The following is a 12034-nucleotide window of genomic DNA, read 5'->3' as shown; positions in this document are numbered from 1 at the left end:
GGAAATGGTGTAACGTACACGGTACAGAGCTTTACTGAAAGTGAATCTTCCTGCTTCTTGAACAGGATTTGAGTCCCTCCCCCCACCTCCAAACTGGAAAGAAACAACAACAAACCACATTTACACAAATGCAGTCCAGCCCACATCTCTCTTCATGTTAAGCATCAAAACCTCTTTTTCTTCCTTAGAGGAACCCGAAGCTTCGCCGAGCTAGGCAAGCCAGTCATTTTCTAATAGGTTTGAAACTTTTACTAAGACAGCACATGAATAAACAGCCACATCCCTGCGCGGCTGGGACGTGGGTGCGCCCGCGCGAGCCGGGTCCCTTGCTTAAAACAATAAAGCCCCCCACCGGGTGGGCGAATTTACGAAAACGACGGCCCTTAGACTGAGGAGGGGGAATAGAAGCAACGACGGGGTGTGGAGCCCCTTGGAGGAGAGGGAAGGCGGCTCCTTGCTCCGCAGACACACACTCACACGCGTCCACCTGCAGCTCGGAGTCTCGCGGGCCGCGGCCACCCGCTTCCACCCTGCACGCTCCGCGCCTCCCTCGGACTTGAGCCCCTTTTCCTCGCACCCTGCCCTTCCGGATTTGCAATTGCAGCGTGTTCTCCGCGGCGGCGGCGGTGTGGGCGGCGGTGGCCGCCTAGGCTGCACGGTGGCGCAGGCCGGCAGGGAGGCTGAGAGGCGGGAGACGCCGGGGGACTTTGTAGGCACGTTTCCGAATAAACTTTCCAATCGCAGGGGGTGCTGTTGCTGTACATTTTACGTAAAACTGAAAGTATCCCACGCCAGAGTGAAGCCAGCTTTTTGACAGCGGCAGCGTGTGTGTGTGTGTGTGTGTGTGTGTGTGCGCGCGCGCGCGTGTGCATTAAAGAGACAGGGGTTTATTTCCAACAGGTCTTCCCTAATTTCCTGAGAACGTCTGCAGAAAGGCCGGGATGGGGGTGGGGGTGGGCTGTGGGCTTCAGGGTGTGCGCCTTGGCCGGGGTAGCAGGGGGAATGCAGCCCTGACCCGAGGCGGTCACCCCACCGCCATGGCCTCCCTGCTGCTCTTGCGAGCCAGTCGCTCTCCCTCCATTCCCCATTTTCTCACCCCGGGTAACGCACAGGAATAGTTGTGCTCTGTCCCCAAGAAACATTTTCTTTTCATTCCTCTGTGCTTTTGCAGTTGCTCTGGAGTGGGAGGGGGTGTGTCCATCCTTAGGACCAGGCTCCCGGACCTCCCGCGGAGCCCGGACCACGTTCCCAGGGATTGGAACTCTTCGGACTACCCGTGCTTTGTCCTCTGGCCCGCGGCCGCTCGGAGGGGTGGACGCTTCGGCTCCTCCCTCGCCCGGGACCCGGAGCTCCCCTCCGGGTGCCGGGACGTGCTCCGAGGTTGGCTGCTCGTTCTTATTTCTCGGCCTCTCTTTTCCCAACCCTTGGGAGCCTCGACTCAGGGCTTCTAGCTGCATCAATACCCAATCCCTTGTCGGGGCGCTCAATACCCAGGCCCCCCTGCTCGGCCTTGGGGGCGCCCTCCCGACCCTCCAGCCCAGGCCTGCACCGCCTCCTTCGCCCTTGCCCCCTCTCTCCAGGCTGCCTGGGATCCAGGAGGCCCCAGCGCTGCCCTTCCGGACCTGCCACCCTCCAAACTTGGGCTGGACTCCGCTTCGCCGCGCGCTCACTCCCACCTCCCCTCGCCCGCTGCGTAGCTGTAACTTGGGAGGCTCCGCTCTCAACTTCGGGTGATTTTTCTTTGCTATCCTCTCTTTAGGCAAAGTTTCCTGAGCGCAGCCGCAGGCTCAGGGCTTTCACTTCGGCCCCGGACGTCCACACGCGGGGAGCAAGCGCGGCGGCGGTGAGGGGAAGTGGGTGTGCGCATAGAGGAGGGTGTCCGGGAGCAACTCTACCTGGCTTCCCTCCGCCCGCGCTTCCCCGGCCCCAGGCTGCAGCCTCCCGGTACACTTCAGCTCAAAAAAAATCTTTCACTTTGGGGTGCACGTGCGGGTGGGGGGGGGGAGGGAGCACGTTTTGCTCCCTCCACCCCTACCCCCGCCGCCGCATTTTTCTCCCCCGGCCACGCCACTGCTTCGGCGCTCGCTGCGGCCACTGGTGAGCCTGCGGCCCCAGCGCCCCCTCCCCTCCGTCTGCCCCTCCCCCGGGGGCCGCGTCTGGAGTCTGCGGAGCCCCCCGCCCCACACCTCCCCCGCCCCGCACTGGCCATTGGCTTGTCCTGGTCTCTTTTTCATGTCCAGCCCCTGATGTGTGTCCATTGGTGTGAGCTTCCCCTTCCCTCCTCCCCTTCTCTCCTGCTCGCCCTGCCCATGTTTTGTGTGTCTCTGTCCATCCAGACTCCTGACGTTCAAGTTCGCAGGGACGTCACGTCCGCACTTGAACTTGCAGCTCAGGGGGGCTTTTTGCCATTTTTTTCATCTCTCTCTCTCTCTCCCTCTATCTCTCCTCTCTCTCTCTCTCTCTCTCTTTTTTTTTTTTTTTGCTTAAAAAAAAAAAGCCATGACGGCTCTCCCACAATTCATCTTCCCTGCGCCATCTTTGTATTATTTCTAATTTATTTTGGATGTCAAAAGGCACTGATGAAGATATTTTCTCTGGAGTCTCCTTTCTAACCCGGCTCTCCCGATGTGAACCGAGCCGTCGTCCGCCCGCCGCCGCCCGCCGCCGCCGCCGCCCGCCCCGCAGCCCACCATGTCTCGCCGCAAGCAAGGCAAACCCCAGCACTTAAGCAAACGGGAATTCTCGCGTAAGTAACCCAATAATAGTAATAATAATTATTAATAATCACGAGGGCGCGCAGGACGAGAAGCAAGAGCGAGGGGGAGAGAGGGGTGTGTGCATGCGTTTAAAAATTTTTTCTCAAGAAAAATCTCCGAGAGTCGGGATGAAAGAGATTAAAGGGAGGAAAAAAACCTAATTCCATCCCGAACCGTGGCCGTACGTACTTTTGGGATAGCACGCACCTTTTAATTTTATTTAATTTTACAAAAATTGACTCCCTTTTCCTGCTTTCCGCTGCTTTATTTCGCTTTTCGAAAAGGAATGTAATGATTTCCCCTCTAATTTTGCAAAATAATGAACAATGCTATGTATGGATGCGAACAACTCATGCAAACCTAGGGGAGGGAACTGGAAGGGAAAGGGGGGTTGCTTCCACTCATCGAAGGAGGAAAACGGTGTGTGTGGGGGCATAATAGGGAACCCAAGCCTAAAAATATATTCCCAGGGAGAAAAGAGGTGAGACTGGCCCTCGGACATCGGCGCGCTCACGGTAAAGTGTGCACAGGGAGGAAAGTAGTCATCTCCACAATAGTGAGAAAGTGGGATTGTGGGAGGGGGCCCCGGGCACTCTGGAGTCTGCCGAGTGTGGAGAGGGGTCGCGTCGGCAGGGAAAGCCGGGCGACGGGGAAGGACCGAAGACGCGGTCGGCGCTGCCGCCTTTTGTTCCGGCCCGAGGTGGGTGTTTGTCCCGCAGCCTTTTGTGCCGGCTCCTCGCGCTGGCCCTCCCGCGCCGCCGCCGCCGCCGAAGGGCAGGAGCTAGGGCCGGGGGCGCGCTGAAGGGGGAGGGCGGGCGCCCCGGGCGCCGCCGCGGAGGCTGAGGCTGCCCGCCCCTCGCGGCCAAACCTTAGCGGCGGCGAGAAGACGTGCAAAATGAAATAAAATTAGATTAAAAATTAAATAAAACAGGGCAAGAAAATGTAAAATTTCTTGCCCCCAAAACAGAGAAGCCAAACCCTCCGCTGGCCTTTTTCTGCAACGCTCTCCTCTTTGACTCCCCCCAGTACTCCCCCCGCCCCCCAGCAAAAATCTCACACTCTTTAGGTAGTGGGGAAAAAAATTACAATTACCCCTTTCCCAAAACCCCTTTAGTAGAGCAGTAGCGGCACGGAGAGGGAGCGAGGAACTCCCTCCTCTTACTATTTTTTGGAAGATTTTCAAAAAAAGTGGAAGTGGATTTTGATTGGGAAAAATCTCGTGTCTGAATGTTTACAAGCACCGCGTGTGCGGGAGCCTCCTGCCAACAAACAGACAGAGGACCGAGCGCGGCGCGGCAGCCTGGGAGCCGGCGGTGGCGGCGGCAGGGCCTCGCCGGGGCCTCGTGGAGCCTCGCCGAGCCCCCGCCGGTCCGAGATCGCCCACCGGGCTCCCGGCGCCCGCCCGCCGGCACTGCGGCAGGCCGTACACATTCGGCGCGGGCAGGGTCCACAGTGCCCTCTCGTCCTCAGTACAATGCCCAGACCTCTCTTCCTAGCCAACCCGACTTCGAAATTGGCAGGGGAAAAACTCGGCTTTGCAAAGCATTTTTATCTTGCAAAGCTACTGGAAAAGTGTGTTCTGGTCCCCTCCCCGGCCCCCGTGTCTCCTGTCCACAGCTTGGGACGGTGAGGAGGTCACCTCGTGCTTTCCCTGCCTCCCTCCCACGGGGTCTGGCCACCAGTCCCCCAGCACCCGAACACTTAAGCCAGGTAGTGGTGGGTGGGGTAGATGGGCGGGGGTCGGCAGGGGAGTAGTATATTCGAATATGCGTTGTTTGAGTCCTGGATCCCGGGACCCCATGCCCTCTATCCGGGGCCTGGCTCGGTTCGGGGTTGGGGGGTTGGAATCCTTGTGAACCTCTCTAACGGGTGGGTGGGTAGCTGTCTCCTGGCTAGAAGAGTGCGTCTGGAAAGGCGGGCTGTGGGCACTTAGGAAAGAAAGTTTGTTAGGGAGAGAAAGACGTGAGAAGGGCTCATATCCTTTCCCCTCCTCACTCATGACCCTTATTTTAATTTTTGATGCAATTTTAAAGGACCACCTAAACCCAGTTCTGTATTTTTTTTAAAGGGGTGGGAGTGCTGCGCACAGTGAATTGAATTTTTCACTGGGCCCTGGAACTTGTCACACACTTTGGAAGCTCCCCCGCCCCGGCACGTTGCGGGGCCCTCCCTCTCCCCACCCCCGCGCATCCCTCGCTCGTCGCTCTCCCCCGCCCCCCACTCCCCCGGCTGCGCCGGATGCGGAGCAGACGCGGCGCGCGGCGGTGTGAAGTTACAGCCCGGCCAGGTACCGGCGGGGAGGAAGGGCAGTCTTCGCAGGACTCGGGAAAGCCGGGCCCTCCTTTGGAAGGATGCATTGGGGGCTCAAAGGACGGACTGAGACCTGCAGTCCTGGCTGCACCTTCCCCCCCTTCCCGAGTCCATCTCGGGATATTCCTGGCTGGGTGGGTTAACCTCCCTCTACCCCCGTTTCAGCAAGGGCCTTAGGCTACTGGACTAGCTTGGAAGGGGGTGCGGGGGTCACTCTTTTTACTGGGTGCGAAGAGGGGGCGGGAGCCATTCCGTTCTTCTGGACGCCCCCCTTCCCCCATCTTCCGCTCCTGGGGCTGAATGAGAGACGTTCGGTCGCTAGGAGGCAGAACAAGATCAAGAAAGCTCAGCGAACTTGAACCTGTACCACATTCACCCCCCCCCTCCCCCGCCCAGCGTTTCTCTACCGGGGAGGGAAGAGCTTTGCAGGGGTGGGGGTGGGGGGAACCGGACGGTTAGGCAGAATTCCCTATCTCCCCCCATCACCCCTTATGTCTTTGTTCTTCATTTTGACTTTAAAAATGCTTCAGGCCAGGGCTGCGGAGAAGCACCCCAGTGCGTTGACACCCCCGGCCGCCGCGAGCGGAGCGGGGTGCAGTTCTCGTTTTTCTTTCGGGGCGGGCATTTTTGATAGAGCGGCAAGGGGAGTGCGCGCTCTCCGGCTTCGGGGCAAGGCCAAAGGGCAGGATCGGGCAAGTTTGCTCTTAGGCTCCAGGTTCACTTCTTCCACCCCCTCACCCCTGGCTCAAAGCACGGATCGCTGCGGCCACCGCGGGCTTTCAGAGCGACTCGGCAGCCCGACCCCTGGTTCCCCCGCCTCCTACAGGGTTCGCTTCGGAGCCCGAAATCACAACAATAGTAATAGTTATCATCATAATGATGCGGGCAAGCAGCGTCATTAATAATGAGTAACCGCAGCCGCCGTGGCGCTGCGCACATCGGTGCCCGGAATTGCGGGAGAAATGCTTTTGCAGAGATCTCCCAAAGTAAAAGTGTGAGCCAGAGGACATGAAATGTATTTCAGGAGCCGGGCTTGTGGTGTATGCGGTGATACAGAGACTACACCAGGTTAACCAGCCGAGATTTTTAAGCCTCACGTGCTATTTCTCCTAACTGGCGGGCCCCAGGAACCTCATCACTCGGCGGGCGAGCTGGACCGGCGTGGAGGCGGCAGTCGGGGCCCCGGGCCGCCCACCACCTCCCGGCCCCCGGTTCCCGGCCCCTCGGCCCCGCAGCCGCTTGCTGCACGTGTTCGCAGCGAGCGCGGCCGGAGCCTGCAGCCAGCACGCTGCTCGCTTTGTGCCTCGGAGTCCCGGTGCCCAACTTCACTTTCTACACAGCCCGCCCCTGCCGGGCCCCCTGCTCCGGGCCTGTCGCCCCTGCCTCCGCTTTTGTTTCTTTGCTTTTCCTCTCAGCGTTTCAGTCTTGGTTTGCTTCCTTACCTTGTTAAGATAATCAAAGGGAAAGACTTGGAAAGCAAACTTGAAGGCAGACCTCTTTTCCCCTCCCCCTCCCCCTCCAGCCTTGTTTCCCTTGCTCCTTCCCTACATTTCTTCTAAGGATTTTTTTTTCCTTTTTAAATTTATTCCTTTGCAACAGCAGAGAGGAAAGAGATCTCAGTCAGCCGCTGGGGCATTGAGACATTTCAGTCTGTCTTGCTGTTTCAGCGCAGAAGCGTTTTATTTTGTATTTCTTTTTCTTGTAGAGAATTTGCGGCTAATTATTATGATTATTTGCCCACTCCCTTCCACTTCAATCCTGAACTCCCCGCTTTGTAGCCGCTGCTTAGGCCGGAGCTTAGAAACGATGGTATTGTGGGGGGCGAAAGAGGATGGAGTTGAATTGAAGGAGGGGGTAAAATGGCTGAGGTTAGGAATATTTTTAGGGAAAGAGGAATTTGCATTAAAATACAGAGAAATTATCTGATGCCCAGAAAGAAAATGTTGATTACCACTGAGAAAAGATGTCAATGCAAATCAGTAGACTACACCAAGAAAATTGTATTTTCATATTTTCTTTGTGCCCTACTTCGTCCGATTTTTAATAATGTGACAGCAATAATAAGAACACGTTTTGGTATATCTCTGAACATCCCCAGCCAAATGTTTTGCAGGGAGCCCAATGTTAAACATATTTCATACATTAGGATATAATTCTTGTTAATTAGCAATAATTTACCTTAAGAGCATAGAAAATGTTGAGGTTACAGGTTTTATATCTGTACATTTGATCATCTTGTTATTTTCAAGAACTTTGCCTTCTATAAAATTAATTAGGTGAAATGTGGAGGTGTAATCAGCAACCTCTGAATTACCACTTCATTTCCTGGTTTTGATTGTAAATCAGTTCAGTCACTACATTTAGAAGACTTTAACCAAGTCTATTCTGTACCACACTACCTTTAACTGTTTGATACCTAGGAGAATATTTCCATTTAGTTCTAAATATTTTCACTTTCAGAGCTTGGGATTAAAAAAACGAATCTTAACCATGGTGTTTTTAAAAAATGTTTTTTGCAGAGTCTGTGTACTACTAACTTTAGTAAAATAAAATATTTGTCCTGTATCTTTCTTCAGTCTGTAAACCTCAGAACTTTTAGTTAATGCTGGAAAACAACAACAACAACAAAAACACATTTGTTGGTGTTTACTTAAAATCCTTAATTCACATAGCAGGGATCCGGGAGGATGACTTCCCTATTCAGTTCCTCACTTGGTCAAAATGAAAGCAAATGTAAGAGAAAAATGACATAGAGGCACAATGCATAAGCACTTCCGTTCGTGTCCTTTTATTTGAAAAGTATTCCTGTAGATTCTCTATTGCATTTATCTTTTGGTCAGTGTATTGGGCAAAGAAACGTAAGTGCTTACCTTACTGTCTTTATTAGTAGGAGTATAACCTTCATATTCCTGTGGTGACCTTATGTTAAATTAGGAGGAGTACCAGAGGCTAGAAATTATGACATGTCCTACTTGAGCACAGGTGCAGCTAGGCAGGGCTCTCTCAATATTATTTCACCCAGCACATCTGGGAGTTACTCCAGATCTTCCCCCTCAATATTCAGCCTGGGTAGGGTTGAAATAAATTTAACCTGAGTTCACTGGATTTTTGCAGTTTATCAAAATCTGTTCCAATATTCTACACTCAAATTAAAATCTATTTTTTGATTCTCTGTGGCTTTAAGTTCATTAAATGTGAAATTGGCAGCTTGCTAAAGAAGGTCAGACTGATTAACTGTTTAAGACTTGTACATTTTCTGCTTCAGTTTTATAAACTGGCAGCATCCTGGATGTGTTTTGTATTTTGTGATTTTTTTTAATAGAGTAAGCTTAAGGTTTCAGGAGCAGAGACTTACCAATTCTCTTTTCCCTTTTGTAAGGTTAAACAATGACAGAAACTGCTCAAATAGATGCTGAAATATTTTGGTGCAAAGTTTTTTTTTAAAAAGGAAGCAGGAATGAAAGACATATCTACCTTGTTATACCATCGCTGGTGATTATGTGTGCAGAAATAGCCCTATAATGAAGTGTTTTAGAGCTCATTCAGAAAATTAGTCAACTTTGACAACATTAGGCAGAGTATTTCAAGTCTAAAAGAAAGGACTTCTCAACCTTGTTCTGAAATGTAGCATTTGCTTGACCATTCTGATTTTTATGTGATGGGGGCCACCAAGTGCAAACATGTTTAGAATATTTTAAGCTTTCTTTCTTCAGAATGAAAAAATGACTAATTGGCTTATTTCCTTAAGTACTCAAAAGTATCCCATTTAGCTAATGTGTCTGAGAAGAATTGCCAGTGAATTTGGGATTTCTTTGATTTTTGTGGCACTGCTGAGAGAGAGACCAGAAGGGTTTTTGGCAGTGTGAGTTACGCTGTGTTATGATTATTATTTAGATCCGTTTCACGGGTGAATGCAGTCGTTTTCTTATTACCGCAGTGTAAACGTGTGGCACATTTTCTGTGTGATGTAGTAGCTTTCTAATTTATAAAGCTATGTCTCTGTATAACTTAGGAGTATATACGTTCACACACAAAGGGTGTGTGTGTTTCTTCACCTCTCCTTTTATTTGGCATAATAGACAACTTACTCTATAGGAAAAAAGAAACTTGGTTTCCATCTGTGTTTTTATAAAAATATTTTTGGGGGGTTAGTTATTATTTAAATGTTCTTTATGTCCCCTGCATTAACTTTATTGAACACATTCTTCCCAAACTCATAAGCCAGACACATCTGTATTATGTGTATATGTGTTGGTGCATATTTCTGGAGTTTTGAAAGTTAGACTTGAAATACATGATAATTTCTTTAAAGATATGATGATTTGTCTCATTGATAAATTTGCTTTCTTGCTGACCACCTCCACAGCTTTGTACATTTTAGGTGTTCACATTTTCTGGGGATTAGATGGAGGAGCCTAGAAATACTTTATATAATGTGGTGGGATGGAATGGGGTTGATACCCCCTTTTCTCTCCTTTCCAGCAATCTAATAATTGTGCTTTTGTTTCTCCAACCACAGCCGAACCTCTTGAAGCCATTCTTACAGATGATGAACCAGACCACGGCCCTTTGGGAGCTCCAGAAGGGGACCATGACCTCCTCACGTGTGGGCAGTGCCAGATGAACTTCCCATTGGGGGACATTCTTATTTTTATCGAGCACAAACGGAAACAATGCAATGGCAGCCTCTGCTTAGAAAAAGCTGTGGATAAGCCACCTTCCCCTTCACCAATCGAGATGAAAAAAGCATCCAATCCCGTGGAGGTTGGCATCCAGGTCACGCCAGAGGATGACGATTGTTTATCAACGTCATCTAGAGGAATTTGCCCCAAACAGGAACATATAGCAGGTAAATGAGAAGCAAGGAGAAAAGCTGTTTGCATGTTTTCTTTTCATTTTCAGAGGCGCTGTAGCCAAGCACTAAGGAGTGGTGAAGTGCTTTCTGTATTTCTCCATGTGACTGTCCGTGACAGCTCTGTAATGTTAAAATAATCGTTCCTATTGCTTATGTCCAGAACACAATATAAAAATAAATATTTTCCACTTCACTGAGTCAGATGTAGGCAGAATAGGTACACACACCTGATACCCTCTCTCTGGATCTGCTGATTCTGAGTTTCTTTCCTTTTTTTGCCCCTTCTCATTTTTAAGCGTTGAACCTTACTACACCTAGCCAAATTTCCAATGTTCATTTCTAGCCTGGGGGACAAGTCAGAGACTAAGTGGCCATATAGGCATTTATAATTTGGCCAATGACCTGTTTTGAGTCAGAATACCTGGCCAAGCCTCCTTAGGGGTGCAGTTAGTTCTGCATGCTTCTGTGAAGTGGGCTGGGCTGGCAGGCATTTTGGAAAGGGTGGAAAGAGTTAAGTGAGCTTCAGGTCTAGCCTTGGATCCATATTGGCTGTCAGCCCGTATGGGGCTGTAATTAAACACAGCCCCGTGTTGGGATGACACCGTGACCTTGACTTTAAGATGCCATTTCGACTGGCCAGGCCAGAGTAGAGAGGGCAGTTGCTGAAGCGCACAGACATGCTTACTCGAAAAGTTTAAGGGCATGTTGGAAATTTCAAAAGGTTGGTTTGACAGGAACGGCTGCTCCCTGCAGCCTGCCTCCTCAGCTAAATGATAAATGCTTCTCTGTGCTCTCTCTTGTCTCTGATGTGGTTTTGACAGATGTATCTTGATTTTGTTTGTGGTTTACACAACCACATGTCACCCTTACAAATGTCCAGTCCAGACTTCCACTCTTTCTGCTATAACACAATGTAAAAATTCTCTTGGAAAAATACAATACATTCAATAGCTCTCCTTCATTTGGTTAGTTTTAGCAGAGAGGTAGCTAGGTGTGTGGGTTTTTCAGCAGCTCCAGGGAAAAGGAATTAACGGCTAACAGAGGGACTTAAATCCCTACTCTAAGTGATAAACAGCAACACAATGTAGTGGTCCTTAACACACTTTTTATGAAACAACAGTGGTTTAACACATAAGACAAAGTGAATGCAGATTCTCTGGTGACAGAAACGGCTTGCCTGTTGGTGGATCACTTTCCTCTATTTTCCCTTATCCCCTCCCCCAAAGACAGGAGATTTGTTCAGTTTTAGAGAAGATAGTGCCTATAATCAATTGATTCACTGGAACTTGTGTCTCTGACCTAGTTTGACCACAAAGTTGAACTGTAGTAGGTCAGTGGTCCAGGGGGGATTAAATGTCATATTATTTCTTTTCTCTCCCTCTGGAATTTGATCATTAAACTCAAACGTGGCATTTCTTTCTTTCTTTTATTTTTAAATGCTTCCTGCAATAGTATTCAGATACTTTTCCTTCAGTGAAATGAAAAATCTGCTCCCAGGCAAGCTGCATTTACAAAACATTTTTCTCGAACCCACCACATTTAGCTTATGTGACGTGTAGGTTAAGATTCTATGTCCCCCCTTCCTCCCACCCCCCAGTAGGATATGGCAATGACCATTTCCATGTGCTGTCTTGTGACTGGAAGGAAAATGAACAGAAGTGTAAGGCATGATTAATGAAGCAAGAGCAAGCGGAAGGGGATTTGTCATCTTTGGAGATCCAAAGCCTTTCTAAATCACCAAATATGGAGTAACACTTGCGTGATGTAACATCGTATTTACATATCGAGCTGCCTGTTTAAAAGACAAAACACAGTGTCTGTCAAGCAAGAATTAAAACCACACTTCTTACTGAGGTCCCAGATAGGTTATTCAGTCTCAGATTAAGCAGCTTGGAAATTCTGTGCTTCTGTACTTAGAGGAAGAATCTAAAAGCTGAGGGAAGGCCCGATAGTAAAGGCTTTTTACTGTTGCAGTTGTGAATCTATGTAGGGAAAGAAAAGATATTTCCCTTAACCCTCTGCTTGTCATAAAGGTTGTATTATTGTTTTTTAAAGAACCAGTACAATACCAGAGCCAGAGAAGCCAAAACAAAGGGCAACTTTAAAATATGTT

General features: G+C 49.9%; 1 protein-coding gene across 11 annotated transcripts in view; it reads left to right on the top strand.

Annotated features, from left to right (window-relative positions):
• Positions 1–952: 952 nt before the first annotated feature.
• BCL11A (BAF chromatin remodeling complex subunit BCL11A) overlaps positions 953–12034 on the top strand; it is a 97406-nt gene continuing 86324 nt past the window's right edge. For 2 of the 11 annotated variants that reach the window (XM_028515300.2, XM_028515299.2), the window contains exons 1-2: positions 2178–2746; positions 9586–9915. In XM_028515300.2, coding sequence (XP_028371101.1) covers positions 2692–2746; positions 9586–9915 — 385 coding nt within the window. In that variant the 5' untranslated portion in view covers positions 2178–2691. Of the gene's footprint in view, positions 1731–1966; positions 2098–2177; positions 2747–5054; positions 5201–5985; positions 6135–9585; positions 9916–12034 lie in introns of those variants that run through there. The other 9 variants (XM_028515298.2, XM_028515296.2, XM_036027999.1 and 6 more) reach the window with 8 other exon arrangements.

Source organism: Phyllostomus discolor, chromosome 6 (genome assembly GCF_004126475.2).
Source record: "Phyllostomus discolor isolate MPI-MPIP mPhyDis1 chromosome 6, mPhyDis1.pri.v3, whole genome shotgun sequence".
Lineage (NCBI taxonomy): Eukaryota > Metazoa > Chordata > Mammalia > Chiroptera > Phyllostomidae > Phyllostomus > Phyllostomus discolor.
The sequence above is the reverse complement of the archived record's forward strand: the minus strand, read 5'-3'. Positions and strand labels throughout refer to the sequence as shown.